The 27,989-nt window shown below is 41.3% G+C and overlaps 2 protein-coding genes across 6 annotated transcripts in view; one reads left to right on the top strand and one right to left on the bottom strand.

Annotated features, from left to right (window-relative positions):
- ZNF585B (zinc finger protein 585B) overlaps positions 1-27,989 on the bottom strand; it is a 66,792-nt gene that overhangs the window by 35,904 nt on the left and 2,899 nt on the right. The window contains exon 1 of one of the 2 annotated variants that reach the window (XM_055103097.2): positions 1-1,491. The exons of the other annotated variant lie outside the window; for it this stretch is intronic. The gene's annotated coding sequence lies outside the window, so the exon portion shown is untranslated. Of the gene's footprint in view, positions 1,492-27,989 lie in introns of those variants that run through there. 2 annotated transcript variants of the gene reach the window in all.
- ZNF383 (zinc finger protein 383) lies at positions 422-27,959 on the top strand. Of its 4 annotated transcripts, none has more exons than XM_055103108.2 (6): positions 422-659; positions 1,964-2,114; positions 12,686-12,739; positions 17,841-17,967; positions 18,271-18,366; positions 21,707-27,959. In XM_055103108.2, the coding sequence occupies exons 3-6, from the start codon at positions 12,731-12,733 to the stop codon at positions 22,900-22,902; spliced, it is 1,428 nt and encodes a 475-aa protein (XP_054959083.1). In that variant the 5' UTR covers positions 422-659; positions 1,964-2,114; positions 12,686-12,730; the 3' UTR covers positions 22,903-27,959. The 4 variants fall into 4 exon arrangements, with proteins under 4 accessions (XP_054959083.1, XP_034802604.1, XP_008959071.1 ...); XM_055103109.2 differs by lacking the exon at positions 1,964-2,114 and adding an exon at positions 7,173-7,294 and having other exon boundaries at positions 590-659; XM_034946713.3 differs by lacking the exon at positions 1,964-2,114 and having other exon boundaries at positions 477-602.

A 27,989-nucleotide genomic window follows, 5' to 3' on the forward strand; every position in this document is an offset into this window, starting at 1 on the left:
TCCTTTTCCGTAGATTTGACTATTTTAAATATTTCATATAAATGCAGTCATACAGTATGTGGCTTATCCACGGATGAAGGCAAAAATGACGATTTAGTCAGTCTAGCATTCTCAGAGAGCGTTATAACGCCTAGTAGAGTCCGGTGTCCTGGGTGCGTTCTGCACTGTGGGTCGGCTTGGGGCAGAAAGTCATTTAAGCGACCTCCTTCCACTTGCCCCAGCGCCTCACCCCTTCCTGCTCTAGACTACAGTTCCCAAAAATCCTTGCGGCTCTAATCAACTTCTGGCCCGAAGCTGGCGACCTTTTCCTGTTTCTCAGGGAACTCCCTGGGGTTGGCCGGTACCATGGAGGAAGATTGTCTTCAGCGTGCAGGGCCAGCGTCCTACGGCAGTTTCACTCTGAGCCTGTGTCTGGATCACGGAGACGCGGGGTAGCGGTTCGGAGTGCGAAGCAGGGATGTCCCCGAGCTGTGCAGCTGCAAGAACCCGAAAAAACAGGCGCCATCTTCTCGGCGCGGTACTACTCCGGACTGTATTTCCCAGAGGCCCCCGCGAGTCCAGGGCAGCCCCTTCATTTGCCTGCTGGACCCTCGGCCTCAAGGGTAGGGGAAGTGCGCGGTGAGCGGCCTGGGTCTTGCGGGCTCAGCTGGGGCCCGCAGGTACGTGCATGGGAGTTTGAAGGGACTGACCAGGCTGGTCTGGAGTGTCGGGCATGTATGAGTTGGTCGGGCTGATAGAGGGGGTGGTGGGGAGGCGGGCGCGAGGCGTGGGCTTCCGTGTGTGAGTGTGACCTTATGTGACTGTGCCTCGCTGTGTGCGCGGGTGTGATTGTATATCCTCGTTGTAGTTGTGTAATTGTAACAATGTAAGGCTGTATGTGTAGGTATGACTGTGTCCGGTGTTGGGACTGTGGTTGTGTGTGGCTGTGTAACTTTGCGTGACATTGTGGAGGGTGTTTGTGTGGAGAGAATCTGATGAGGCTGTGACTGTGTGTTAGTCTGAGGGGTGTGTGTAATTGTGTTTGTATGACTGTTAGCAGCACTTAAGTGTACTGGATGCCTTACTGAGTAAATCTACTACCCAGAAATAACCCAGTAACGTGAGAATGTGAGAGTGTGACCATGTAACTTTATGTAGCACTGTGTCTGCGGTTGGAAAGTGCGTGTAATCGTGCCGGGGTGACATGTGTGTCCTAGTGGTCATTGTGTTATTTTGAATGTGTGATTGTGTGTAGTGCTCAATAGGGGTCCTGGGGAGGGGGGAACTGTAACTTTGTGTGGCTCAGTAGTGCGTGTGGTATTGTGACTATCTATAGCACTCTGGTTTTGAATGGTGCTATGTTTGAGGGGTCTGTAAACATGCGAGTGTAACTTATCCTCAAGGTAGATGTGGGACAATGATTGTGTGACCATATATAGTGTTATTGTTTGGGTGAGGCGTGCCTGTGGAGGTCTGTGTGGGTCCCCATGGTGGCTGGGTGACTGCAGCATTGGGTAGGGGGTGCTTGTGACTGTCTTTGTGACTCCAGCTCTCCCTGTGAGGTCAGGACAGATTCTCGAGAGGAGAGACCTCACCCCTCTGATACCAAGAATGCTCATGACAGCCTACACTTCTCTGTTTTTGTTTTGTTTTGTTTTAAGGCGGAGTTTCGCTGTTGTTGCCCAGGCTGGAGTGCAATGGCGCAATCTCGGCTCACCGCAACCTCCGCCTCCCCGGTTCAAGCGATTCTCCTGCCTCAGCCTCCCTAGTAGCTGGGATTACAGGCGTGTGTCACCACGCCCTGCTAATTTTGTATTTTTAGTAGAGACGGGGTTTCTGCGTGTTGGTCAGGCTGGTCTCGAACTCCCCACCTCAGGTGATCCGCCTGCCTCGGCCTCCTAAAGTGCTGGGATTACAGGCGTGAGCCACCACGCCGGGCCGCCTACACTTCTCTGACCTCCCCCATCCCTTCTTCTCTCCATAGATAGTAGCTGTAGATCCAAAATGACCTCTGATCCGCTTAGTCTGGGCCACAAGAAAGGCCTGGCATCTCATCATTCCTTTCTTCTTCAGCTCTGCTCTCCTCAAGAGAGTTACCCAGAGGAGGAATGGCTGTTGACCAAACCAAATACAAGGTGCATTGGGTTTCCTTTTTGCTTCTCTTCTCTGGATAGTCGTGGTTAACATAGAGTCAACAAGTGACCTAGTTCTTACAAGTTTCTATTCAAGAAAATGATGAGAAGCCTTGGAGTGGACGCAGAGAGCCCAGTAGTCTGTTACTTCTTTCTACAAAATGTTCACTTATTAATTTAGAAAATAGAACAGTTTTCCCAGTGTACTAAAGTTTTGTTTTTTTAAACACACACACACTCTCCCCTCCTCTGTCTCACACACACCCACCCACACAATTCCAAAGAATTTAGAAAATAGGGAGTTACAAGCAGCAAATCTACTACCCAGAAATAACCCAGTAATATTTTGATCTATTTCCTTCTAGTAAGTTTCCTATGCACATATACATTATTTTCAAGATTGGAATCTTATGACATTTACCATTTCATATCTTGTATTTTCACTAAAAATTATGTATGGTTCTTATATTTGGTTTTCTCTTTTTTTTTTTTTTTTTTTCTTGAGACGGAGTCTCGCTCTGTTGCCCAGGCTGGAGTGCAGAGGCGCGTTCTCAGCGCACCCAGGCTGGAGTGCAATGGCTAGATCTCAGCTCACTGCAACCTCCCGCCTCCCGAGTTCAAGCAATTCTCCCGCTCCAGCCTCCCGAGTAGCTGTGATTACAGGCACCTGCCATCATGCCTGGCTAATTTTTATATTTTTGTAGAGATGGGGTTTCACTATGTTGGCCAGGCTGTTCTTGAACTCCTGACCTCAGGTGAGGCCTCCCAAAGTGCTGGGTTTACAGGTGTGAGCCACTGCTCCTGGCCTATATTTGTTTTTTGTTGTTGTTGTTTAATCCCTTTATATTATGTAATACAGAAAAATAGTTAAAATATAGATGTATAGTTTAAGAAGTAATTATAAAGAGACCCTCAGCATAACAAAAACTTGCTTCAGCAGTCCAGAAAAGCCCGCTAGTCCTTTCCCCAGAATAAACTTATCCTACCCCCCTCTTTAGGTAACACTTATCCTGACTTTGATAATCGTTATTTTCTTCTTGACTTTTTAAAAAAAGTTTTGTTTTGTTTTTTACCACATATCTGCTTATCCCTAAACAATATAGTTTAGTTTTGCCTTTTTAACACTATATAAATTAAATTGTACTGTATGATGTTGTTTTGAGTCTTGCCTTTCTTATAAAATACTATATTTGTTAGCCTCACTCTCGCTGCTATACATAGCTGCAGTTCAGACGTTGGTTATTTCCTGTATGACAGGGCTGCTGTGAAAATGTTTTTACAAGTATACCGGTATATATGCATACCTTTGTAGGATATAAGTGTATGAAGGAATTGCTGGGCCATACAGTATGTTTTGCATCTTTAAATTTCCTAGATAATGCTGAACTGATCTACAATATAGTTTTATAAATTAAATTCCTACCGGCAGCTTATAAACATTATAGTCTTCTTGTATTCTAACACATGGTCATTTGGTATTCTAATCTTTAATGAATCTGCTGATACCATGATATATCATGTTGTTTTAAAAGTATAACATACATTCTGGGGCCAGGCATGGTGACTCATGCCTGTAATCCCAGCACTTTGGGAGGCCTATTGGGCAGATCGCTTGAGCCCAGGAGTTTGAGACAAGCCCGGGCAAGATGGTAAAACCCCATCTCTACAAAAAGTACAAAAATTAACCAGGCACGGTTACATGCTTCTATTGTCCCAGGTATTCAGGGGATAAGGTGGGAGGATTGCTTGAACCTAGGGAGGTTGAGGCTGCAGTGAGCCGCGATTGCACCACTGCCTTCCATCCTGGGCAACAGGGCAAGACCCTGTCTCAAATATATATATATATATATATATATATATATACCATACATTCTGAAAAGTACAAAATCAAGGTATATGACCTGATGACTTGTATAAAAGTGAGCATATTCCGGGCTGGGCGCGGTGGCTCATGCCTGTAATCCCAGCACTTTGGGAGGCCAAGGCAGGCAGATCATGAGGTCAGGAGATCAAGACCATCCTGGCTACGGTGAAACCCCGTCTCTACTAAAAAAAAAAAAAAAATTAGCTGGGCGTGGTGGTGGGCGCCTATAGTCCCAGCTACTTGGGAAGCTGAGGCGGGAGAATTGCGTGAACCTGGGAGGTGGAGCTTGCAATAAGCCAAGATTGTGCCACCACACTCCAGCCTGGCCGACAGAGCAAGACTCTGTCTCAAAAAAAAAAAAAAAAAAAAAGCATATTCCTTTGACCGGATCTCAAATCTGATAAGGAAATAAAACATAACTGGCATTACAGAAGCCCAAGTCTTGTCCAGTTCACTAACTACCCACTTCTCCCAAAGAGAACTAATAGTTTGTCTTCTATAGCCATAGACTAATTTTACCTATACTTGAATTTTGCTTGGCTTCTTTTTTTTTCACTTTTTTTTCCTACTGTCAGTTTCACTTGGAGATGATGCTTGGCTTCTTTTGCTCAATATTATATTTCATATGTAATATGAATGTGTTCTGTAGTAATATGTAGTATAAATATATAAAATTCATCCATGTTGCTGCACGTTAGTTATAGGTGATATAATGAATATAGTGAACACATTATTATTGCTGTTTAAAATTGTGTTGTATGAATATAACACTTTTGTTTTTGAGACAGTTTTGCTCTTGTTGCCCAAGGTGGAGTACAATGGCACCATCTCTGCTCACCACAACCTCCACCTCCTGGGTTCAAGCGATTCTCCTGCCTCAACCTCTCGAGTAGCTGAGATTACAGGCGCACGCCACCACACCCAGCTAATTTTTTGTATTTTTAATACAAACGGGGTTTCACCATGTTAGCCAGGCTGGTCTCAAACTCCTGACCTCAGGTGATCCGCCCGCCTCGGCCTCCTAAAGTGGTGGGATTACAGGTGTGAGCCACCGTGCCCGGCCGAATATAACACATTTTACTTATCCATTCCATTATTGATTGGCATTTGATTTCATATTGAGGCTGTTACGAAAAACGCTGCCGGGAACATTCTTTTACATGTCTTTTGGTGCACATATGAATGCATTTGTCTTGGGTGTATTTCTAGGAGTGAAATTGCTGGGTCATGGTTTCTGTATATGTTCAGCTCTAATAGATACTGAGAGTTTTCTGAAATAGTGGTATCAATCTATATTCCAAACTGCAGTGTAGACTTTATGACAAGAATAGATTTTACAACAAGAAGCTTTACTAGAGATAAAGAGGAATAGTTTATAATAAAAAGATCAATTAACCAGTAAGATATAACAGTTCTGAATTTATATGCCTTCATAAAATGGCTTCAAATATATTTGACATAACTAAAAGAAGTCGTAGATAAATCACAATCTTAGTGGGGAGTTTTTAGCACTCTTCTCAATAGCTGATAGAACAAGTGACAAACCCAATAAAGCTATATGGTATTTGAACAGTGTGATTGACAAGCTTGACCTGATTGATATGTATAGAACAGTGTACCTTACAACTACATAATATACTTGCTTTTCAAATGCATATGAGACATTTATCCAAATTGATCATATGCTGGGCCACAAAGGGAGTCTCAATAAATTTCAAAGGAATGAAATAATACTGTAACTTTCCTGACCACTGTAGGTTAAGCTAGAAGTCAATAACAAGAAGATAATTAGAAATATCCCAGCCAGGTGTGGTGACTCATGCCTGTAATCCCAGCGCTTTAGGAAACCGAGGCAGGAGGATTGCTTGAACCCAGAAGTTTTAGGCCACCCTGGGCAATATAGCAAGATCCCATTTCTAAATTTAAAAAAACAAAAATTAAAGAAATATCCCAATGTTTGGGATTTAAGCAATGTATTTATAAATAACTGGTGACTCAAAGAATAAATTGTGATAGATATTTAAAAGATTTTAAACTGAGTGATAATGAAAAATAACATACCAAAATTATGTTTCTAAACCTGAATATGAGGAAAATATATAGCTGTAAATGCATATGTTAGAAAAAAATGAATGTTGGCCGGGCGCAGTGGCTCACACCTGTAATCCCAGCACTTTGGGAGGCCCAGGTGGGTGGATCACAAGATCAGGAGTTCAAGACTAGCCTGGCCAAGATGGTGAAACCCCATCTCTACTAAAAATACAAAAAAAAGTAGCCAGGTATGGTGGCGGGCACCTGTAATCTCAGCTACTCAGGAGGCTGAGGCAGAGAGTTGCTTGAACCTGGGAGGCAGAGGTTGCAGTGAGCCAAGATCGTGCCACTGCACTCCAGCCTGGGTGGCAGAGTGAGGCTCCATCTCAAAAAAAAAAAAGAAAAAAATTAATGTTGAAAAATTAATGATCTATGTATTCATCTCAAGAAGCTAAGGAAAAGTCTAGAAAGTTAAACCCCCAAAATTAAAATCTAGGAAATAATAAGAATAAAAGCCCAAATATAAAATTTTTAGTTTATTTTGTATTGCATACATTTAAGGTATACGTGTTTTGATGTACATAACGAACATATATTGAAATACAAAATGAATGTACAGTGAAGAAAACTAACAAAGGCAAAAGCTTATTTTTGGGAATTAATAAAATTAATCTCTAACAAAACTTAAAATATGAAGTAACGCAAAAATTGCCAATATCTGATAAGAGGAAAATTAAACCAACCACAGACTTAACTTAAAGGCTGAGGGCTCAATTAATTAATTAGTGTTTGGTACCTGGGACTTGGTTCCACAAAATAAGCTCATTGGAATCTGAGCCACTGATCATTATACTGGGTCCCTTTTTATACTTCATTGAACATGTAGATTTTTCTGGTTTTTTGTTTTTTTCTTTTTTTTAGAGACGGGCCTCTCACTCTGTCACCCAGGCTGGAGTGCAGTGGTGCAGTCACAGCTCACTGCAAACTCGACCTCCCAGGCTCAGGTGATTGTCCCATCACAGCCTCCCGGGTAGCTGGGACTACAGACAATGTGCCACCATGCCCGGCTAGCTTTTTTTTTTTTTCCAATGATTTTGTTTTCATTTTAATTGTGGTATAAAAGACAATGTAAAATTTACCATCTTAATCTTTGTTTTTTTTTTTAGACAGAGTCTCACTCTGTTGCCCAAGCTGGAGTGCAGTGGCATGATCTCAGCTCACTGCAGCCTCTGCTTCCCGGGTTCAAGCGATTCTCTTGCCTCAGCCTCCTGAGTAGCTGGGATTACAGGTGGGTGCCACCATGCCTGGCTAATTTTTGTGTTTTTAGTAGAGACGGGGTTTCACCATGTTGGTCAGGCTGGTCTTGAACTCTTGACCTCGTGATCACCTGCCTTGGCCTCCCAAAGTGGTGGGATTACAGGCATGAGCCACTACGCCTGGCCATCTTAATAATTTTTTTTTTGAGATGAGTTTTGATCTTGTTGCCCAGGCTGAAGTGCAATGGTGCGATCTTGGCTCACTGCAACCTCTGCCTCCCAGGTTCAAGTGATCTCCTGCCTCAGCCTCCTGAGTAGCTGGGAATACAGGCATGCGCCACCAAGCCCAGGTAATTTTGTATTTTTAGTAGAGACAGGGTTTCTCCATGTTGGTCAGGCTGGTCCCGAACTCCCGACCTCAGGTGATCCACCTGCCTTGGCCTCCCAAAGTGCTGGGATTACAGGTGTGAACCACCACACCAAGCTAATCATTTTTAAATGTACGTTCCAGTGTTAAGTATATTCATATTGTACAACAGATCTTTAGAACTTTTTCATCTTGCAAACTGAATTATAACTATTAAGCTACAATGTCCCATTTCCCTCTTTCCCCAGCCCCTGGCAGTCACTGTTCTACTTTCTGTTTCTATGAGTTTGACTACCTTAGATACCTCTGTAAGTGGAATCATATATAATAGTATTTGTCTTTTTGTGACTGGCTTCTTTCCAGTCACAATACCCCAAGATAGAAAGGGGATTCGCTGCAGTTAGTCAGTAGACACACACAAACCCAAGTAGTAACGGGATACAATATAATAATGAATTAGTTAAATGCTTTGATAAATTAGCTTGACATGTTATTTTTTATTATCATTCAGTTTAATTTTTTTTTTTTTTTTTGAGAAGGAGTCTCGCTCTTGTCACCAGGCTGGAGTGCAATGGTGCGATCTCAGCTCACTGCAACCTCTGCCTCCTGGGTTCAAGTGATTCCCCTGCCTCAGCCTCCCAAGTAGTTGGGACTACAGGCGCGCACCACCATGCCTAACTAATTTTTTTTTTTTGTATTTTAGTAGAGACAGGGTTTCACCATGTTGCCCAGTATGGTCTCGATCTCCTGACCTCGTAAAATATTTTTAACTTCCATTGCACTTTATTCTTTGAGCCACCAGTTATTTATAAATACATTGCTTGAATCCCTGACTTAGCATAATGTCCTCAGGGTTCAAACATGTAGCATGTGACAGGACTTACTTTTTTGTTGTTGTTTATTTGTTTTAATATGCTTTATTTTTTAGGGTACTTTTAGGTTCACAGTAAAATTGAGCAGAAGGTACAGAGATTTCCCATATACGTCTTTCCCCCACACATATGGTCTCCCCCATCATCAACATCCCCCACCAGAGTGGTACATTTATTACAACTAATGAACCCACATGGACACATCATTACCACTCTGAGTCTATAGTTTACATGAGGGTTCACTCCTGGTGTTACACATCCAGGGGTTTGGACAAATGTATAATGACATTTATCTCCATTATGATGTCATCCACATTAATTCCATTGCTCTAAAAGGCCTCTGTGCCCTGACTGATCCTCCCTCCCTGTCAACTCCTAATCTTTTTATTGTCTCCATAGTTTTGCCTTTTCCAGAATGTTGTAATCATACAGTGTGTAGTCTTTTTGAATTGGCTTCTTTCACTTAGTAATGTGCATTTAAGTTTCCTAAGCTGTTGATCATGAGACTGAGTCCCTTTTTATACTTCAACAGACATGTAAGTTTCTATTTTTAATACAGATTTTAATTTTTGTAAGTTCATTTATTGGACAAGATGTGTGCTTTAAATTTTTGCATGGTGAAATCTGCAGTTTCACTATAAGATATATTGACCTGGGGTAGTCGTATTTTTAAAATTTATTTATTTATTCTTTTTTTGAGAAGTAGTCTTGCTCTGTTGCCAGGCTGGAATGCAGTGGTACGATCTCAGCTCACTGCAACCTCTGCCTCCTGGTTCTCCTGCCTCAGCCTCCCAAGTAGCTGCGACTACAGGCGTGCATCACCATGCCCAGCTAATTTTTGTATTTTTAGTAAAGACAGAATTTCACCATGTTGGCCAGGATGGTCTTGATCTGTTGACCTCGTGATCTGCCCGCCTCAGCCTCCCAAAGTGCTGGGATTACAGGCATGAGCCACTGCATCCAGCCAGGCTTTTTTTTTTTTTTTTGAGGCAGAGGTTCGCTCTTGTTGCCCAGGCTGGAGTGCAATGGCGCGATCTCGGCTCACCGCAACCTCCGCCTCCCAGGTTCAAGCGATTCTCCTGCCTCAGCCTCCCTAGTAGCTGGGGTTACAGGCATGTACCACCATGCCCGGCTAATTTTGTATTTTTAGTAGAGACGGGGTTTCTCTGTGTTGGTCGGGCTGGTCTTGAACTCCCGACCTCGGTTGATCAGCCTGCCTCGGCCTCCCAAAGTGCTGGGATTACAGCCATGAGCCACCGTGCCCAGCCATCTGGCCGGGCATTTTTTAAAAAACTTAAATCTCCCTTGTTAATATCACTATGTAATTATTAGGGGTTTAATATTGCTAATAGAATGTTTACTTCCTAGGCGATACCAGCCCTGCAGGGCCTGTGGGATTTTCTCTTTGTGTGTGGAGACGAGAGATTGTAGAAATAAAGACCCAAGACAGAGATAGAAGAAAAAAGACAGCTGGGCCTGGGGGACCACTATCACCAAGACATAGAGACCGGTAGTGGCCCCGAATGCCTGGTCGCGCTGTTATTTGTTGTGTATAAGGCAAAGGGGCAGGGTATGGAGTGAGAGTCATCTCGAATGATCGGTAAGGTCGCGTGAGTCACGTGTCCACCAGACAGGGGGCCCTTCCCTATTTGGTAGCCGAGGCAGAGAGAGAGAGAGGGGACAGTTTACATCATAATTTTTTTAATGTATTTTAAAGACTTTAGTTTTGTTACTGTCAAACAAAATTTGTAACTAATTTTGTTACTGTTATTTAGAAGGCAGAGCCAGGTGTACAGGGCGGAACATGAAAGCGGACCAGGAGCGTGACCGCTGAAGCACAGCATCACAGGAAGACAGGCCTCTGGATGGCTGTGGGCGGGCCTGACTAACGTCAGGCCTTTTTACAAGAGATGGTGGAGCAGAGTGTTTTTTAACTCCCCCAGGGAAAGGGAGACTCCTTTTCCCGGTCTGTTAAGTAACGGGTGCCTTCCCAGTTACTGGCGCTACCGCTAGACCAAGGTCGGCTAACAGGTGCCTTACCAGGTGCTGGCGTTACCGGTAGACCAAGGAGCCCTCTAGTGGCCCTGTCTGGGCATAACAGAGGGCTCGCATTTTTGTTTTTTGGTCACTTTTTATCGTGTCCCTTTAGTTTTTATCTCTGTACTGTGTTCCTTTAGTTTCTATCTCTGTATGGCTTGGGTTTTTTTAGGTTATAATTGTAGAACAAAGATTATTATTGGAATAAAGAGTAATGCTACAAACTAATGATTAATATTTATATATAATTATAATTTATTTTTAGTATAACTATTTTTATTCTATATATTTTCTTTATTATACTAAAACAGATTGTGCCCTTGGTCTCTTCCCTTAACACCTGGGTGGCTTGCCGCCCAGAGTATGCAATAAGCTCTCATTTGGAACATTCAGCTAATTTGTTATTTTATTGTATCCCATTTCTACTTGGTTTTGTGTGTGTCTACTAACTGCAGTGAATCCCCTTTTCATCTTGGGATATTGTGTGAGGCCACTGTTGTGATGGGTCCTTCTGGCTTTGGTACAGTTTTTCCTTTTTCTGGGACTAACTGGCTTTTTCAAAGTTCCCGAGTTTATTCTTTTTGTCTTGTGTAGATGGAAACAAGCCACTAATACTAGAACTATAAAAACAGGATAAGAAAAAAACACATATATAATCCTTCTCTAATTATTGTATGTAAAAAAAAATTATTTTATTCGCCCACCTTTTTTGTGCACTTTATAACAATTTTTTTCTTACATATTATTATGGACTTAGAGCATTTCATAGCTATTTCAACTGACTGATAGCTGTTAAAGACTCTATCATAGTGTGGAGGAGCGGCAGAAGTATTCTGTTTATTGTTGTGTAAGTTTTCATTAGTTGGCTAATGGGATCCCCTTTTAGGAGACTCTTAAAAGGAGTTCTTTCAGCACAGATATTTTTAAAAACAGCCTCACCTTTTGGCAACAGCAAAAGGTTGAATTTCTTTCTTTTTTTTTTTTTTTGAGACAGAGTTTCGCTCTTGTTGCCCAGGCTGGAGTGCAATGGTGTGATCTCGGCTCATTGCAATCTCCGCCTCCTGGGTTCAAGTGATTCTTCTGCCTCAGCCTCCCGAGTAGCTAAGATTACAGGCATGTGTCACCATGCATGGCTAATTTTGTATTTTTTTTTTTTTTAGTAGAGACGGTTTCTCCATGTTGATCAGGCTGGTCTCGAACTCCCGACCTCAGGTGGTCTACTTGCCTCAGCCTCCCAAAATGCTGAGATTACAGGCTGTGAGCCACCGCACCCAGCTTTTTTTTTTTTTTTTTTTTTTTTTTTGAGTCAGAGTCTCACCCTGTCACCCAGGTTGGAGTACGATGGCACAATCTCAGTTCACTGCAACCTCTGCCTCCCAGGTTCAAGGGATTTTTGTGCCTCAGCCTCCCAAGTAGCTGGGATTACAAGCATATATATATAATATATATAAATATATATAAATATAAATATATATAAATATATAAATATAAATATAAATAAATAAATATAAATATGAACATATATATAAATATAAATATATATATATATTTTTTAATAAAACAGAGCTAGAAGAATTAGTAACCCCTGCATCCCTGTGTGTTTAGGGGTGGGTGCGGGTGTTGTGTGTGTGCATGTGGTGAGGGAAGTTGACTTTTTGAGGGTTGAGAAACAAAAAGACTTGATTAGGGAAGTCTTTGGTCTTTCTGATCTGAGTGCACTGTGTTCCTGGCCAAAGGGCACCATTTGTGTGAGTCTGGTTTGGGGACCTGAGGGCTGCAAAGGAGGTTATGGTAGCTCAGTCTTGGGTCATAGTAGGTCAGTAGCTCAGGGCAGACCATAATAGCTCAATCATGGGTTCAGAGCAACATCACTGAGGTGGGACAAGGTCTGGCCCGAATCCCTTGGCTAAGGCACGAACTTAGGTTGTTTGCATGAGGGAGAATGAATCTGGGTCCTTGTCTTGCTGCAGCTAAAGCCTGAGGTTTGTAGGATTGAGGAAGGAGTAGGATTTGTTCCATATTCCTACTAACTGGAGTTGTATCTTAAGACCAAGAAATATGGAGGTGGTTTTATCTGACCTCTAGTGTGATTTCTAGAGGGTTTTACTTCCCCAGTCATGCAATCTCAGAACACTGTCCTTTTTCAGGAGAACGGCCTCAAGGAAGACTAACCATCTGCAATACTAGAAGCCATGGCTGAGGTGAGTTGATGCTTTTTCTTGCCTTCCTGACATTTAGTTTAAAATAAAAAAAAAAAAGACATGAGCATTTGCTTTCCTTATCCTGACATTTCTGGCTAACAGAGTTCCCCTTCAGAATCCTTGTCCCCATTTTTTCTTAGCTAGATAATCCTATACCATATCTAAGTATCCCTTTTATTTTTATAAATCAACCAGCATTAATATTTTCATTCCGTAAATACCCGAGCATCTCTTTTTTTGAACTCTTTCCCAAGGACTATGATAGGGGATGAATTATCTCAAGGAATCAAGAATAGATTTGTAAAATGAACTTACCCTGTCTGGACCATTATTTGGTGAGTTGAAGGTGTGAGTTACTTAGCTGGAAATATAGACAAGCCAAGATTATCTCTACAGAGTAGCATTCTCCAGTAAGATAGGATGAAGTGTGGTGCTGGTAGTTCCAAATGTTGGATTGCTGCAAGATCTGGTTTAGGCACCTTTGGGGATCATGGGGTTGGTGGCTGATACAGATCTCTGCAACTCTGTAAGAACATCCTGGAGAGAAGTCCAATTTAAGGTTGGATAGGAAGTTTGGATTGTAAGGAATTTCTGTGAATCATCGAATTTTCTGTATCTCAGAATTAAGGACAGTGATAATGGATGTTTACAATGGTTCAGCCAATGCATAAGTCATGTGGATCACACTGTCAGAGCTCAGAAGAACCTTTTAAGTCTTATCCGGTAATATCTGTATTATAGAAAAATCTACCAGAAAAATAATTATTAAAGAATTTGTAAAACGCCAGGTGCGGTGGCTCATGCCTGTAATCTCAGCACTTTGGGAAGCAGAGGCGGGCGGATCACCTGAGGTCAGGAGTTAGAGACTGGGCTGGCCAACATGGTGAAACCCCATCTCTACTAAAAATACAAAAAATTAGCCAGGTGTGGTGGCACATTCCTGTAGTCCCAGCTACTTGGGAGGCTGAGGCAGGAGAATCTTTGAACCTGGGAGGCGGAAATTGCGGTGAGCCAAGATCACACCACTGTACTCCAGCCTGAGCAACATCTCAAAAAAATAAAAATAAATAAAATAACTGTACATATAACTTTATATATCTTTTTCGTAGCTTTGATTGATGCTCTAAGATCACATGGGGGTAGTTTAGAATATATTAGATGAAGGACAACTTTGGACATAACACAGACCAAGAGTTGAGAACTTTTGCATCAGGCACTAGCAAACTGATTAAGTTGTGTTATACCAGATCATGTAGCTGCTGTGTAACGTGACCTTAAATAGTCTTCCTGCATAGGACGAGCAAAAGGGGATGATTCATCAATAGGATAGAGATTTAAGACATTCTCTGGCTACCCCTTGCATTGTTAGGTGATGTCTTTTAGCAGAATTATGAAGACCTTTTTCTCCCTTAATAAAGGAGAAAAACTGATGGCCTGAGAAATCTTTCTCTGCTTTTCCATTTTATGAATTTTTTCAGAAGTTATAACACTATTACTGACTTTTTACTTATTTGATAAACATTAACTATTTTTGTTTTGGTCAGATAAATTATTGACAAAACTAATTCGTATTTTTTTATAAGTAAAACATTTTCCTTTTTTCCTCAAAAAGGTTTTTTTTTTTTTTTTTTTTTTGAGACGGAGTCTCACTCTGTCGCCTAGGCTAGAGTGCAGTGGCACGATCTCGGCTCACTGCAACCTCCGCCTCCCAGGTTCAAGCAATTCTGTGCCTCAGCCTCTCGAGTAGCTGTGACTACAGGCCGCTGCCGCCATGCCTGGCTAATTTTTTCAGTTTTAGTAGAGACTGGGTTTCATCATGTTGGCCAGACTGGTCTTGAACTCCTGACCTCGTGATCCACCCACCTTGGCTTCCCAAAGTGCTGGGATTACAGGTGTGAGCCACCACGCCCGGCCAAAAATGTTTTTTTCACATAGGTCTATATAGCTAACTGGTAGACCAGAGAATTACCTCATCTTATTTTGGTTTTATACCAATAAAATATATCTTGGATACTCAATAAATAAATACTCAAAAAATAAAAAAATAAGGTCATGATGCATAATTTTATTAGGATGCACATTGTATCTGGTTCTCTTTCTTTTTGTAATATTACCAGTTATTGATAATTTTTAGATTCATTCATTAGGGGTTACAAGTGATCTTTTAATTCTGTCATTCTTCCTTCATAGATTAAGTGGAATACGTCTATCTATAAAGTAAAACTTTCCCTCATCAATTGTTTGGTTACCCTGAAGGACAGTTCATATAGGAAAGAAGAATGTTTGATTCTTTCCATTTAATTACCAGTTTTCCAAATAATGAGTTGGCTTCTTAGACTTGTCCAAAAGTGACCAATAATGTTTTAAAATAGTGTTGTGAACTCATGGATTAAACATTTTTAATATGATCAGTCCGTTGCAGTTGTCCATATAATTTGATGTGCAACCAATCCTAGTGAACACGTATTATTCTCTTTTATAATGCTATTGTATTATATTCTCTTATTTTTTTTAATCCTCTTGATTTCTCTGCAGAAAATAGGGAAATTCATCAAAAACAATGGAAAGTTTCCTTGGAAGATTATTATCTAGTCACACTTGCATACAGTCCCCTCTTACAGCATTCTACAGTTTGGGATTTTGTTTGTTTGTTTATTTGTTTTTGTATTTATTTATTTATTTATTTATTTATTTATTTATTGAGATGGAGTCTTGCTCTGTCGCCCAGGCTGGAGTGCAGTGGTGCTATCTCAGCTCACTGCAAGCTCCGCCTCCTGGGTTCAAGTGATTCTCCTGCTTCAGCCTCCCGAGCAGCTGGGATTACAGGCGCGTGCCACCACGCCCAGCTAATTTTTTTGTATTTTTAGTAGAGACAGGGTTTCACTGTGTTAGCCAGGATGGTCTTGATCTCCTGACCTCATGATCTGCCTGCCTTGGCCTCCCAAAGTTCTGGGATTACAGGCGTGAGCCACTGCGCCCGGCTGTTTTTATTTTTTTTTTGAGATGGAGTCTTGCTCTCTTGCCAGGCTGGAGTGCAGTGGTGCCATCTTGGCTCACTGCAACCTCCGCCTCCCAGGTTCAAGCGATTCTGCTGTCTCAGACTCCCAAGTAGCTGGGACTACAGGCGCACACCACCACGCCTGGCTAATTTTTGTATTTTTAGTAGAGACAGGGTTTCACCATGATGGTCAAACTGGTCTTGAACTCCTGACCTCGTGATCCGCCCACCTCAGCCTCCCAAAGTGCTGGGATTACCGGTGTGAGCCACCACGCCGGGCCTGGGATTTGTTTTTAATCCTATGGGAAATGTCCTAATAGGGCTTTGGCATGTCTTTGTTCCAATTTCTACATTGAGGAGGGGAAGAAGCTTTCTTTTTATTAAATAAAATACACATCTTTTTATTTTTTTTTAATTTTATTTATTTATTTTTTCGAGACGGAGTTTTGCTTTTATCGCCCAGGCTGGAGTGCAATGGTGCAATCTCTGCTCACTGCAACCTCCACCTCCCAGGTTCAAGCGATTCTCCTGCCTCAGCCTCCCAAGTAGCTGGGATTACAGGCATGTGTCACCACGCCCAGCTAATTTTGTATTTTTAGTAAAGACGGGGTTTCTCCATGTTGGTCAGGCTGGTCTTGAACTCCTGACCTCAGGTGATCCGCCCACCTCGGCCTCCCAAAGTGCTGGGATTAGAGGCATGAGCCACCACGCACGGCCCACATCTATTTTATTAAATAGGTGCTTCAAGCATTGGTTGCTAATGAAACAAAAATACAAATGAAACATCTAAATATCCAAATACCACATTTTCTCTAGATTTCCCCCAAAATGTGCCTCATCTCCCTGTACTTTTACATAATATTTCTAGTATCTTCATTTTGTTAGTTTTGCAATGTCACTGTCAAGATAGAATTATTTGATGGCTTAAGACAACTTTTCTTTTCTTTTCTTTTTTTTTTTTGAGACAGAGTCTTGCTCTGTTGCCCAGGCTGGAGTGCAGTGGCGCGATCTCGGCTCAGTGCAAGCTCCGCCTCCCGGGTTCACGCCATTCTCCTGCCTCAGCCTCCTGAGTAGCTGGGACTCACAGGTGCCCACCACCACGCCTGGCTAATTTTTTTGTATTTTTAGTAGAGACAGGGTTTCACCGTGTTAGCCAGGATGGTCTCGATCTCCTGACCTCGCGATCAGCCCACCTTGGCCTCCCAAAATGCTGGGATTACAGGCATGAGCCACCATGCCCAGCCAACTTTTGTAAGATTTTCAAACTCTAAATTTATAAATCCTATTACAAAAAAAAATTATAATAATTTGACGTGCAAGTTGTAACAGTATTGGTCAGTGGGAGTATCTTCAAGTTGCCTCCTAGTCTCATCAGCATGATCCTAACAGTTTTTGGTTGCTTTCTTGCTTTTTGGTATAACAAGACATTCAGACTCATACTGTGCATTTTGTAAAAGTTGCTCTTGTGGATTTCGTGAAATCAGTTATTTTCCCAAAGAACCTTGGTTTCTTTTATTTGAAAATGATATTTAGAAACCACAATATAGGCTGGCTACAGTGGCTCATGCCGTAATCCCAGCACTTTGGGAGGCCGAGGAGGGCAGATCACCTGAGGTCAGGAGTTTGAGACCAGCCTGGCCAACATGGTGAAACCCTGTCTCTACTTGAAATACAAAAATTAGCTAGGTGTGGTGGTGCGTACCTGTAATCCCCGCTACTTGGGAGGCTGAGGCAGGAGAATTGCTTGAACCCAGGAGGCGGAGGTTGTGGTGAGCCGACATCATGCCACTGCACTCTAGTCTGGGTGACAAAAGTGAATTTCTGTCTCAAAAAAAAAAAAAAAGAAAATAAACCACAATCTAGACTCTAGGGATGCTCGTTGCTACTGGATTAGTCATTATTTCTAGGCCGTTTCAATGGACAGAGTCAGGAATTTGTTTAATATAAACTTCCTACTCTTGCATCTATTTCTGAGATCTAAAGATACAGGTTCTCAGTGACACAAATATAATGACTCATTTTGTATTACCCCACAATACAAGCACCATAGTCTCTGATACATTTTTTTAATTACACAAGTAATACGTATGTTTATTGTTTCAGGGATCAGTGATGTTCAGTGATGTGTCCATAGACTTCTCTCAGGAGGAGTGGGACTGCCTGGACCCTGTTCAGAGGGACTTATACAGAGATGTGATGTTGGAGAACTACAGCAATCTGGTTTCAATGGGTAAGGGCATCTGTACCAGTGATTCCCAGTTCTCCTCTGGAATGTCTGCTTCTTCCACAGTGAATTTCTCAGCTGCTTTTCAGGTTACTAGCTGAATTTCTGTTCTTTATTACCAAACAAATGGTTTGAGCTGAAATGAAAAGGAAGAGTGGGAAATTGGCAACTCCAGTGGGCTGTGGTTGAAGCTTCATCTTCATCTTTCTTTGGCTGTTCCTGTAGTGGCATCTCTTCCTGTGATCATCAAGGGACTGGATCTCCTTTACCCCCAGCATAACCATGTTCCATATCTTTTCTCGTGAGCAGGACTTTACACTCCTAAGCCTCAAGTGATCTCCTTATTGGAACAAGGGAAAGAGCCCTGGATGGTTGGCAGAGAGCTTACAAGAGGCCTGTGTTCAGGTAAGTGAGAAATGACCGGACAGGAGAAAGTCACGATAGGTCAGAACTCAGCTGGTCAGGGAGGAAACAGCACCTTTGAGATGTTATCCCTGAAGCTCCCATCAAGAAACTAGGCCAGTGGAGAAAATGAAGTCCTTTTAGCATAGTTGTTAAATAACCTGTTTCGCCCTTTTCCTCACTTACCACTATTTCTACTACTCCTCTCCAACCCTCCTCTTAATTTCAAGCAGAAGGTACCTTTTACTTCTCTAAAAAAACCCTATTTTACCCGTATTTTAGATTCAGCTGCTTGCTAGCTTTTTTTACTCTCTCTCTTTTTTTTTCTTTTTTTTAAAGGGTCTGGCTCTGTCACCCAGGCTAGAGTGCAGTGACATGATCATAACTTATTGTAGGCTGAAACTTCTGGGCTTAGGCAGTCTCCCTGCCTCAGCCTTCCAAGTAGCTGGGACCGTAGGCCTGTGTCACCATGCCTGGCTAATTCTTTTTCTTCTTCTTCTGCATTTTTTTTTGAGACGGAGTCTCGCTCCGTCGCTCAGGCTGGAGTGCAGGGCGCGATCTTGGTTCACTGCAACCTCTGCCTCCTGGGTTCAGGCGATTCTTCTGCCTCAGCCTCCTGAGTAGCTGGGACTACAGGCGTGTGCCACCATGCCCGGCTAATTTTTGTATTTTTAGTAGAGGTGGGGTTTCACCATATTGGCCAGGCTGTTCTTGAACTCCTGACCTCATGATCCACCCGCCTCAGCCTCCCAAAGTGCTGGGATTACAGGCATGACCCACCGCGTCCGGCCCCTCGTCTGCATTTTTTAGACTTGTACAGGTGTTTTCTACTACCACTCCCCAAAATAATATAATTGCGTCTGTATACACAGATGTGAATACACACACACACACAGACACACACACACACCCCCCTTGCCCAAGTACTGGTTTTCATTATAGCTGCCTGTCAGTGACCTGTTTTATCAGACTGTCTTCAATGTTTCCTTTATGGAACTTTTTTTAATTTCCTGGTTTGTGTAAGGGAATCTTCCAGGTGCTACAGTTTACTAATTGTGTTACGTTTACAAACTCAAGGTCCAAAAGTGGTGCTAAAATATATACATATATGACTTCCACAAAGTAGAATAGTATAAAAGAGAAATGAGATAAGGAGTTTAGCAGAAAGTCAAAGGCTAACTATGTAGAAGTGGAATTAATCCCTATTGAAGTAGTAGGTGGAGCCTTGGAAGTGACTGCAATCACTATGTATAGAGATATTGTTGGGGCCAAGAAAGAAAAAGGATCTGTGCCTATATTAAAAAGGAAGAGGTGGCAGAGCAGGAGAGATTTGGGATGAAGTAGGAGAACCAGAAGAGTACTTATTGAGCACTACTATGTACCAAGCATTGGTCCAAGGGCTGGGACTGTAGTATTCATGAAGGCATTCTAAAGTTCTGCACTTCTGAAGCCTACATTCTAGAGGGTAAGAGAGAAAATGTCTTAGTCCATTTTGTGCTGTTACAACAGAATACCTCACATTGAGTAATTTATAAAGAACAGACATTTATTTTCTCATAGATCTGGAGGCTAAGAATTCTAAGATCAAGGCACTGTCCTCTGATGAGGGCCTTCTTGCATCTTCGTGTGGCAGAAGGCAGCAGGGCAAGAGAGCCAACTCCTTCCATCAAGCCCCTTCATAAGAGCACCCAAACCCATTCTTGAGGGATGGGTCCTTGAAGCCCGATCATCTCTTAAAGGCCTCACCTCTTCGTTTTTGGAAATTTTTTTTTTTTTTTTTTTTGAGACAGGGTCTCACTCTGTCACCCAGGCTAGAGTGCAGCGGCACAGTCATGGCTCACCACAGCCTCAACCTCCCAGGCTCAAGTGATCCTCCCACCTCAGCCTCCCGAGTAGCTGGGCCCACAGGCACACGTCACCACGCCCAGCTAATTTTTCTATTTTTTGTAGAGACAGGGTTTTGCCATGTTGCGCAGGCTGGTCTCTAACTCCTGGGTTCAAGCGATCCACCCACCTTGGCCTCCCAAGTGCTAGGATTAAAGGCTTGAGCCACTGTGTCTGGCCCCCACCTCTTAATACTATCACATTGGCAACAGCTGAATTTTGAAGGAGAGACATTCAAACCATAGCAGAAGATAAACATGAATGTCCACTATATATGTATAAAACAATATTAGCATGACATTAATATTATATAATATATAAATATATTTTTAGAATTATATATCACTTATATTTATCTACATGTAACTAATATATTGGTATAGTATAAATATATATCATATATTAATATTTCTATATTATTATATGTCCATGTGTATATGAAATGTCAGGTGGTGGGTGATAGATAAGTGCTATGAAGAGAGGCTAGAGAGGGCCTCTCTGATGAGGTGTTCTTTTAGTGAAGACTTGAAGGAAGTGAGGGAACAGGTAATGTAAATATCTGCTAGGAGAGATTCAGGCAAAGGGAACAGGAAGAACCAAGTACTCGAGTTCAGAGCTTTTTGGCAGCCACCATTGTGGCTGAAATTGAATGAGCAAAGCGGGAATTGTAGAAGAGGAGATCAGGAAAGTAGCAGGCTTATGAGTGTTTGCATGCTGGGTGCAGGTCAGGATAGGAGTTGGATGTACCTGTAGATGATTTTGGGTCTTGTGGACCTTGAATTTTACTCCGAATGAGGTGTAAATCCATTGAATGATTTAGCAGAGTGATATTATCATGTTTGCAAAGGATCATTCTTGCTCTAGGGGTTCCTAACTTTGGATTCCTTTAGGTAGAATTCAGGGAGTCCATGAACTTGGATGAGAAGAAAAAAATACATCTTTTTGTTTTTTTTCGAGACAGAGTCTCACTCTGTCACCCAGGCTTGAGTGCAGTGGTGTGATCTCAGCTCACTGTAGCCTCCACCCCGCAGGTTCAAGTATACTTATATAGATATGTGATATATCTTAGACATATATAGATATAGATACTATATGTAGTATCTATATATACTATAAAAGTATACTTATATAGATATTTATGGCCAGTTATGTTTTAATATGGAAAATAGCCCAACCATTGTATATTTACCAGCCTTTCCAGTTGATTCTGATCCACATCCATATTTGAGTATCATTGTAGTAACTTATTTGCGTAGTTACCTTCCTCTGCTTCCTGCATTATCTTACTGATTTCTTTGTCTTTCTTGTCCATTTTTTCAGATAACACAGATATCCTTGTGAACCCTGTGTCATTTACCTAGTAGATACTATTCTTACTTTAATTTTTCCATTTCTATTATAAAAGTTTAACTTTTCACAAATAGAAAAAAAGAACATTTACCATTTTATTTTCTTTCAGATCTGGAATCAATGTGTGAAACCAAGTTATTATCTCTAAAGAAGGAAGTTTATGAAATAGAATTATGCCAGAGGGAGATAATGGGGCTTACAAAGCATGGCCTTGAGTACTCCAGTTTTGGAGATGTTTTGGAATATAGAAGCCACCTTGCAAAACAACTGGGATATCCAAATGGGCATTTTAGTCAAGAAATATTCACTCCTGAATACATGCCCACATTTATTCAACAGACATTCTTTACTCTCCATCAAATAATTAATAATGAAGACAGACCCTATGAATGTAAGAAGTGTGGAAAGGCCTTTAGTCAGAACTCACAATTTATTCAACATCAGAGAATTCATATTGGTGAAAAATCTTATGAATGTAAAGAGTGTGGGAAATTCTTTAGTTGTGGTTCACATGTTACTCGGCATCTGAAAATTCATACTGGCGAAAAACCCTTTGAATGTAAGGAATGTGGAAAGGCCTTCAGTTGTAGCTCATACCTTTCTCAACATCAGAGAATCCATACCGGTAAGAAACCCTATGAATGTAAGGAATGTGGGAAGGCCTTTAGTTATTGCTCAAATCTTATTGACCATCAGCGAATTCACACTGGTGAAAAACCTTATGAATGTAAAGTATGCGGGAAAGCCTTTACTAAGAGCTCACAACTTTTTCAGCATGCGCGAATTCATACAGGTGAGAAACCCTATGAATGTAAGGAATGTGGCAAAGCCTTTACCCAGAGCTCAAAGCTTGTTCAACATCAGAGAATTCATACTGGTGAGAAACCCTATGAGTGCAAGGAATGTGGCAAAGCCTTTAGTAGTGGCTCAGCACTTACTAATCATCAGAGAATTCACACTGGTGAGAAACCCTATGATTGTAAGGAATGTGGAAAGGCTTTTACTCAGAGCTCACAGCTTCGTCAACATCAGAGAATTCACGCTGGTGAGAAACCCTTTGAATGTCTTGAATGTGGGAAGGCCTTTACTCAGAACTCACAACTTTTCCAGCATCAGAGAATTCATACAGATGAAAAACCATATGAATGTAATGAATGTGGAAAGGCCTTTAATAAATGCTCAAACCTTACTCGACATCTGAGAATTCACACTGGTGAAAAGCCCTATAACTGTAAGGAATGTGGGAAGGCTTTTAGTAGTGGCTCGGATCTCATTCGTCATCAGGGAATTCATACTAATGAATAATAAAAATTAAAGCCCCTGTCACCTTCCTCATATTTTAAACCAAAAATCATGTCTCATAGTTACCCTCTTCCATAGTTTTTTTAAAACTTTGTATTTAAATTTTGTATCCAAATGTATTTCATTCCAGGTTATAAATTAGGAGTCTAAAGTGACATTCCCTCTCTCCCCCAGTCATATACTGATGCCAGCTGTTCTATAATTCTTTCGTTCATTGTTTTGTTCTACTTTCTTGGTGACGCATTATACTCATGTTTATATTTGCTTGTGTTTTTAGAGCTATCTTTTCTGATCTGTATATTTGTGTTTGCACCAGTATCACACTGTTTGAATTGTGTGACCTTTAATATTTTTAAATTCCTTGTGGAGGTTTAACTTTGTTTTTGAAGTTAATGTTAGTCTTTTTGTTTTATTTTATTATTATTATTATATATGTTTTTTGAGACGGAGTTTCACTCTGTTGCCCAGGCTGGAGTGCAGTGGCGCAATCTCGGCTCGCTGCAACCTCCACCTCCCGGCTTCAAGCAATTCTCCTGCCTCAGACTCCTGAGTAGCTGGGATCACAGGCGTGTGCCACCACACCCTGCTAATTTTCTATTTTTAGTAGAGACAGGGTTTCTCCATGTTGGTCAGGATAGTCTTGAACTCCTGACCTCAGGTGATCCACCTGCCTCAGCCTCCCAAAGTGCTGGGATTACAGGCATGAGTGATTGCACCTGGCTTTATTTTTTGTTGAGACGGAGTTTCGCTCCTGTTGCCTAGGCTGGAGTGCAATGGTGCAATCTCGGCTCGTCACAACCTTCGCCTCCCAGGTTCAAGTGGTTCTTCTGCCTCAGCCTTTTGAGTAGTTGGGATTACAGGCATGTGCCACAACACCCGGCTAATTTTTTGTATTTTTAGTAGAGACGGAGTTTCACCATGTTAGCCAGGATGGTCTCAATCTCCCGACTTCAGGTGATCCACCCGCCTCGGCCTCCGAAAGTGCTGGGATTACAGGCGTGAGCCACTGCGGCCGGCCTTTTTATTTTACAAATGTACATTTTTAATTGTTAAGCCAAAATCACAAAGCAAAAAATTACAAACTAAAAAGCCAAAATTAATTGTAATCATACTTATAGATGGCTGCTCTCAATTTGGTAGAGAAAATCGTGCTATACTTTGCTTTTTTAAGAAAGTGTAATTATGATATGCATGCCATACCCTTAACTGCTTTTATCATGCCAAAGATTTCATGAGTGCCATTTCAGTAAATATAGATTTTTATTATTTTCATGACATATTTAATGACTTTAAAATGACTATTCCCATTATGGTTGCCTCTAAATTTTTGCAGCTATAAAAGCTGACCTCGGCTGGGCACAGTGGCTCATGCCTGTAATCCCAGCACTTTGGGAGGCCGAGGTGGGCGGATCATAAGGTCTGAAGATTAAGGCCATCCTGGCTAACAGTGAAACCCCGTCTCTACTTAGCTGGGCGTGGTGGCATGTACCTGTAATCCCAGCTACTCGGGAGGCTGAGACAGGAGAATTGCTTGAACCTGGGAGGCGGAGGTTGCAGTGAGCTGAGATGGTGCCTCTGCACTCCAGCCTGGGGGACAGAGTGAGATTCCGTCTCAAAAAAACACAAAAACTGCTGACCTCATTGGATGCTTATTTTTACTTTTAAAACGTTTATTTTAATTGCTAAAATTATCCACATTTTCTCCTTGTGAGCTGTTTTGTTCCTTTACATCAATCCTAATCCCAATGCCATACTAGAAAGTAACACTGTTATGAAAATGTTATTTATCAATCCAGATATCAATTTTGTTTTGTTTTGTTTTGTTTTTGAGACGGAGTTTCACTCTGTTGCCCAGGCTGAAGTGCAGTGGCACAATCTGTTCACCACAACTGCTGCCTCCCGGGTTCAAGCGATTCTCCTGCCTCAGCCTTCCTAGTATCTGAGACTACAGGCGCACGCCACCATGCCTGGCTAATTTTTGTAGTTTTAGTAAAGACAGGGTTTCACTATGTTGGCCAGGCTGGTCTTGAACTCTTGACCTTGTGATCCACCCGCCTCGGCCTCCCAAAGTTCGGGGATTACAGGTGTGAGCCACCGTGCCCGGTCAATTATTTTTTCTTATAGCTATTAGTGGTGTTTTTGTTTTTTGAGACAGAGTCTCGCTCTGTTGCCCAGGCTGGAGGGCAGTGGTGCAATCTTGGCTCACTGCAACCTCCGCCTCCCGAATTCAAGTGAGTCTTCCGCCTCAGCCTCCCGAGTAGCTGGGACTACAGGCGCGCGCCACCATGCCCAGCTAATTTTTGTATTATTAGTAGAGATGGGGTTTCACCATATTGGCCAGGCTGCTCTCGAACTCCTGACCTCGTGATCCTCCTGCCTTGGCTTCCCAAAGTGCTGGGATTATAGGTGTGAGCCACCGCCCCTGGCTGTTAGTGGTATTTTAAAAAATTATGTCTAGGCATCTATAATAAGGCTGTATGTATTGGATTGCTGTGAGAGTCAATGAATTAATAAATGCAAAGTACCTCAAACTGTTATCACATAATACAGGTTTAGTAAAAGTTTTCCACTATTATCAGTGATATACTCATTATCATAAGTATCTTCATTAGGATTTATGGAAAGGATTTTAACCATGTTGTTTACCTTTGGCAAATTTATAATTCATGGTGGAAAAAGAGAAACACTTGTAATGAGTATAACGAAGCCTTTCCCTATCATTATTATTCAGTGTGGAATTTTAAAAGGAAGAGAAAAAGTATGTGTGCATAGTCTTTGTTCAGACTTCATCTTTTATGCTACATAAAGAATACCAGTCAGGCTGGGTGCGGTGGCTCACACCTGTAATCCTAGCACTTTGGGAGGCCAAGGTGGGTGGATCACTTGAGGTCAGGAGTTCGAGACCAGCCTGGCCAACATGGTGAAACCCCGTCTCTACTAAAAATACAAAAAAAAAAAAAAAAAAAAAGCCAGGCATGGTGTTGCATGCCTGTAATCCTAGCTACTCAAGAGGCTGAGGTGGGAGGATTGCTTGAACCTGGGAGTTGGAGGTTATAGTGAGCTGAGATTGCGCCACTGCACGCTCCAGACTGGGTGACAGAGCGAGACTCTGTCTTACAAAATAAAAAATAAAAGGTTACCAATCTGAAACCCTGAAAATATGATGAGTAGTAGAAAGCACAGCTGTCAAAAAAGCAGGAAGAGATTATAAAATTTTTTCTAATATTTCCCCCCAAAATGCAGAAAACATACTGGCAACATTATTTGACCAGAAGAAGCCGTACAATAGGATAACCATCAAATATCTGATTATTAATTCAGTATTCCCTCTTAATTAACATGGGTTAAGGAATAAATCCCTAATATATACATTATTTAAATGTACATGAAAATGAAAACAATTGAAAAACCTGTGAGTGGCAGTAAAAGTTGTATTGGAAGTTTTATAACCTAATATTTGTGCATATATTGTAATACTAGGAAGAAAAAATAGAACCCAAGGAACTAAAACAAGCTGAAAGGAATTGTGGGAGGAAGGAGGTAGTATTATTTTAAAAGGCAGAAATAATTGAAAGAAAAAAACTGGATCTGAATCCAAAATTGATATTTGATGGAAGAGAAAAAAAAGGAGACAAAGTTTAGTGATTCCAGAGGTGAAATAAGGATGACAAATAAACAATATTGTATATGAGAAATTGAAATGGCTATATATTTAAACTTAAAAGAACTGTGTCATTTGGGGTAACGAAAATGTGGCATGGGTAAAGGTTGTACAATTTTGTTTATATACTACAGGTCACTCAACTATACAGTTTAAAAGGGTGAATATTATGCTGTGTGAATTTGATCTCAATTTAAAAACTTAAGGCTGGGTGCAGTGGCTCATGCCTGTAATTCCAGCACTTTGGGAGGCTGAGGTAGGAGAATGGCTTGAGGCCAGGAGTTCAAGACCAGTCTAGGTAACAATGAGATCCCCCTCCCCTCATCTCTACAGAAAAAAAAAAAAAAATTAAAACAACAAACTTAAAAGTTGGTATTATAGACATTTTTATAATATATCTGAAAATCTGGAAAAAGTCTATGATTTTTAATAAGCTGACGACATCAGAATTAACTGGAGGTGCAAAATCTTAATAGACCTCCCTCCAGAATAAACTTATTTAAAAAAATAAGACTGGCCAGGCATGGTGGCTCACGCCTGTAATCTCAGCATTCTGTGAGGCCGAGGCGGGTGGATCACCTGAGGTCGGGGATTTGAGACCAGCCTGACCAACATGGAGAAACCCTGTCTCTACTAAAAATACAAAAAATTCGTGGTGGCTCATGCCTGTAATCCCGGCTACTCAGGAGGCTGAGGCAGGAGAAAGGCTTGAACCCGGGAGGCAGAGATTGCGGTGAGCGGGGATCATGCCATTGCACTCCAGCCTGGGCAACAAGAGTGAAACTCTCTCAAAAATAAATAAGTGAAATAAAATTTTTCTTAAAATATATTTTAAATGTCAAATTGCTACACTAAAAAAGACACCAAGGTAGAGATTTTTATAGGTGAAATCTATGAAGTGTCTTAGGAAACTCTTCTAGGACATAGACTGAGATAGCAAATTATCTATTTTTTAAATTTGTCATAATCCTGATGTTACAACCTACTAGAATAACCCAAAACAATTTGTCCAGAATCAGTTATGAAAATACAGCATTATAAATTAGCAAATCAAATCTAGTAACCCATTGAAAATAAATATTTGTCACATTCTGAATTTAGGAAAAAACAATTCTGATAAATCAAACTTTCTACTTTCTGAAACTTGAAAATCAAATTGATTTAGATAAGATTGTATTTCTTAGTGTCTGAACTCAGGAACCAAATAGATGTGGATAGCATGGGATTTTTGGAATACAAGATAAGATAATTCACATGGGATTGCAAAAGTTTAAATAACTAAAGTTCTGTCAATGAAAATATATGCTCTAACCTCAACATCTTCTAGATGAACCCTTTTTTCTAGCAGTATTTGACAGGATGGGATATATTTTATAAATAAACTTGGACTATTATCCTATCTGCTGCAGTATCACTGTTCATTCATTTA

This window comes from Pan paniscus, chromosome 20 (assembly GCF_029289425.2).
Source record: "Pan paniscus chromosome 20, NHGRI_mPanPan1-v2.0_pri, whole genome shotgun sequence".
In the NCBI taxonomy this organism is placed as follows: Eukaryota; Metazoa; Chordata; class Mammalia; order Primates; family Hominidae; genus Pan; species Pan paniscus.

Bases quoted from the DNA above. Each gene is read 5' to 3' on its own strand.
- ZNF383 (XM_055103108.2), top strand. The intron at 17,968-18,270 runs GTAAGGGCATCT...TCTCGTGAGCAG, and splicing joins CAGCAATCTGGTTTCAATGG to GACTTTACACTCCTAAGCCT. The intron at 18,367-21,706 runs GTAAGTGAGAAA...ATTTTCTTTCAG, and splicing joins TACAAGAGGCCTGTGTTCAG to ATCTGGAATCAATGTGTGAA.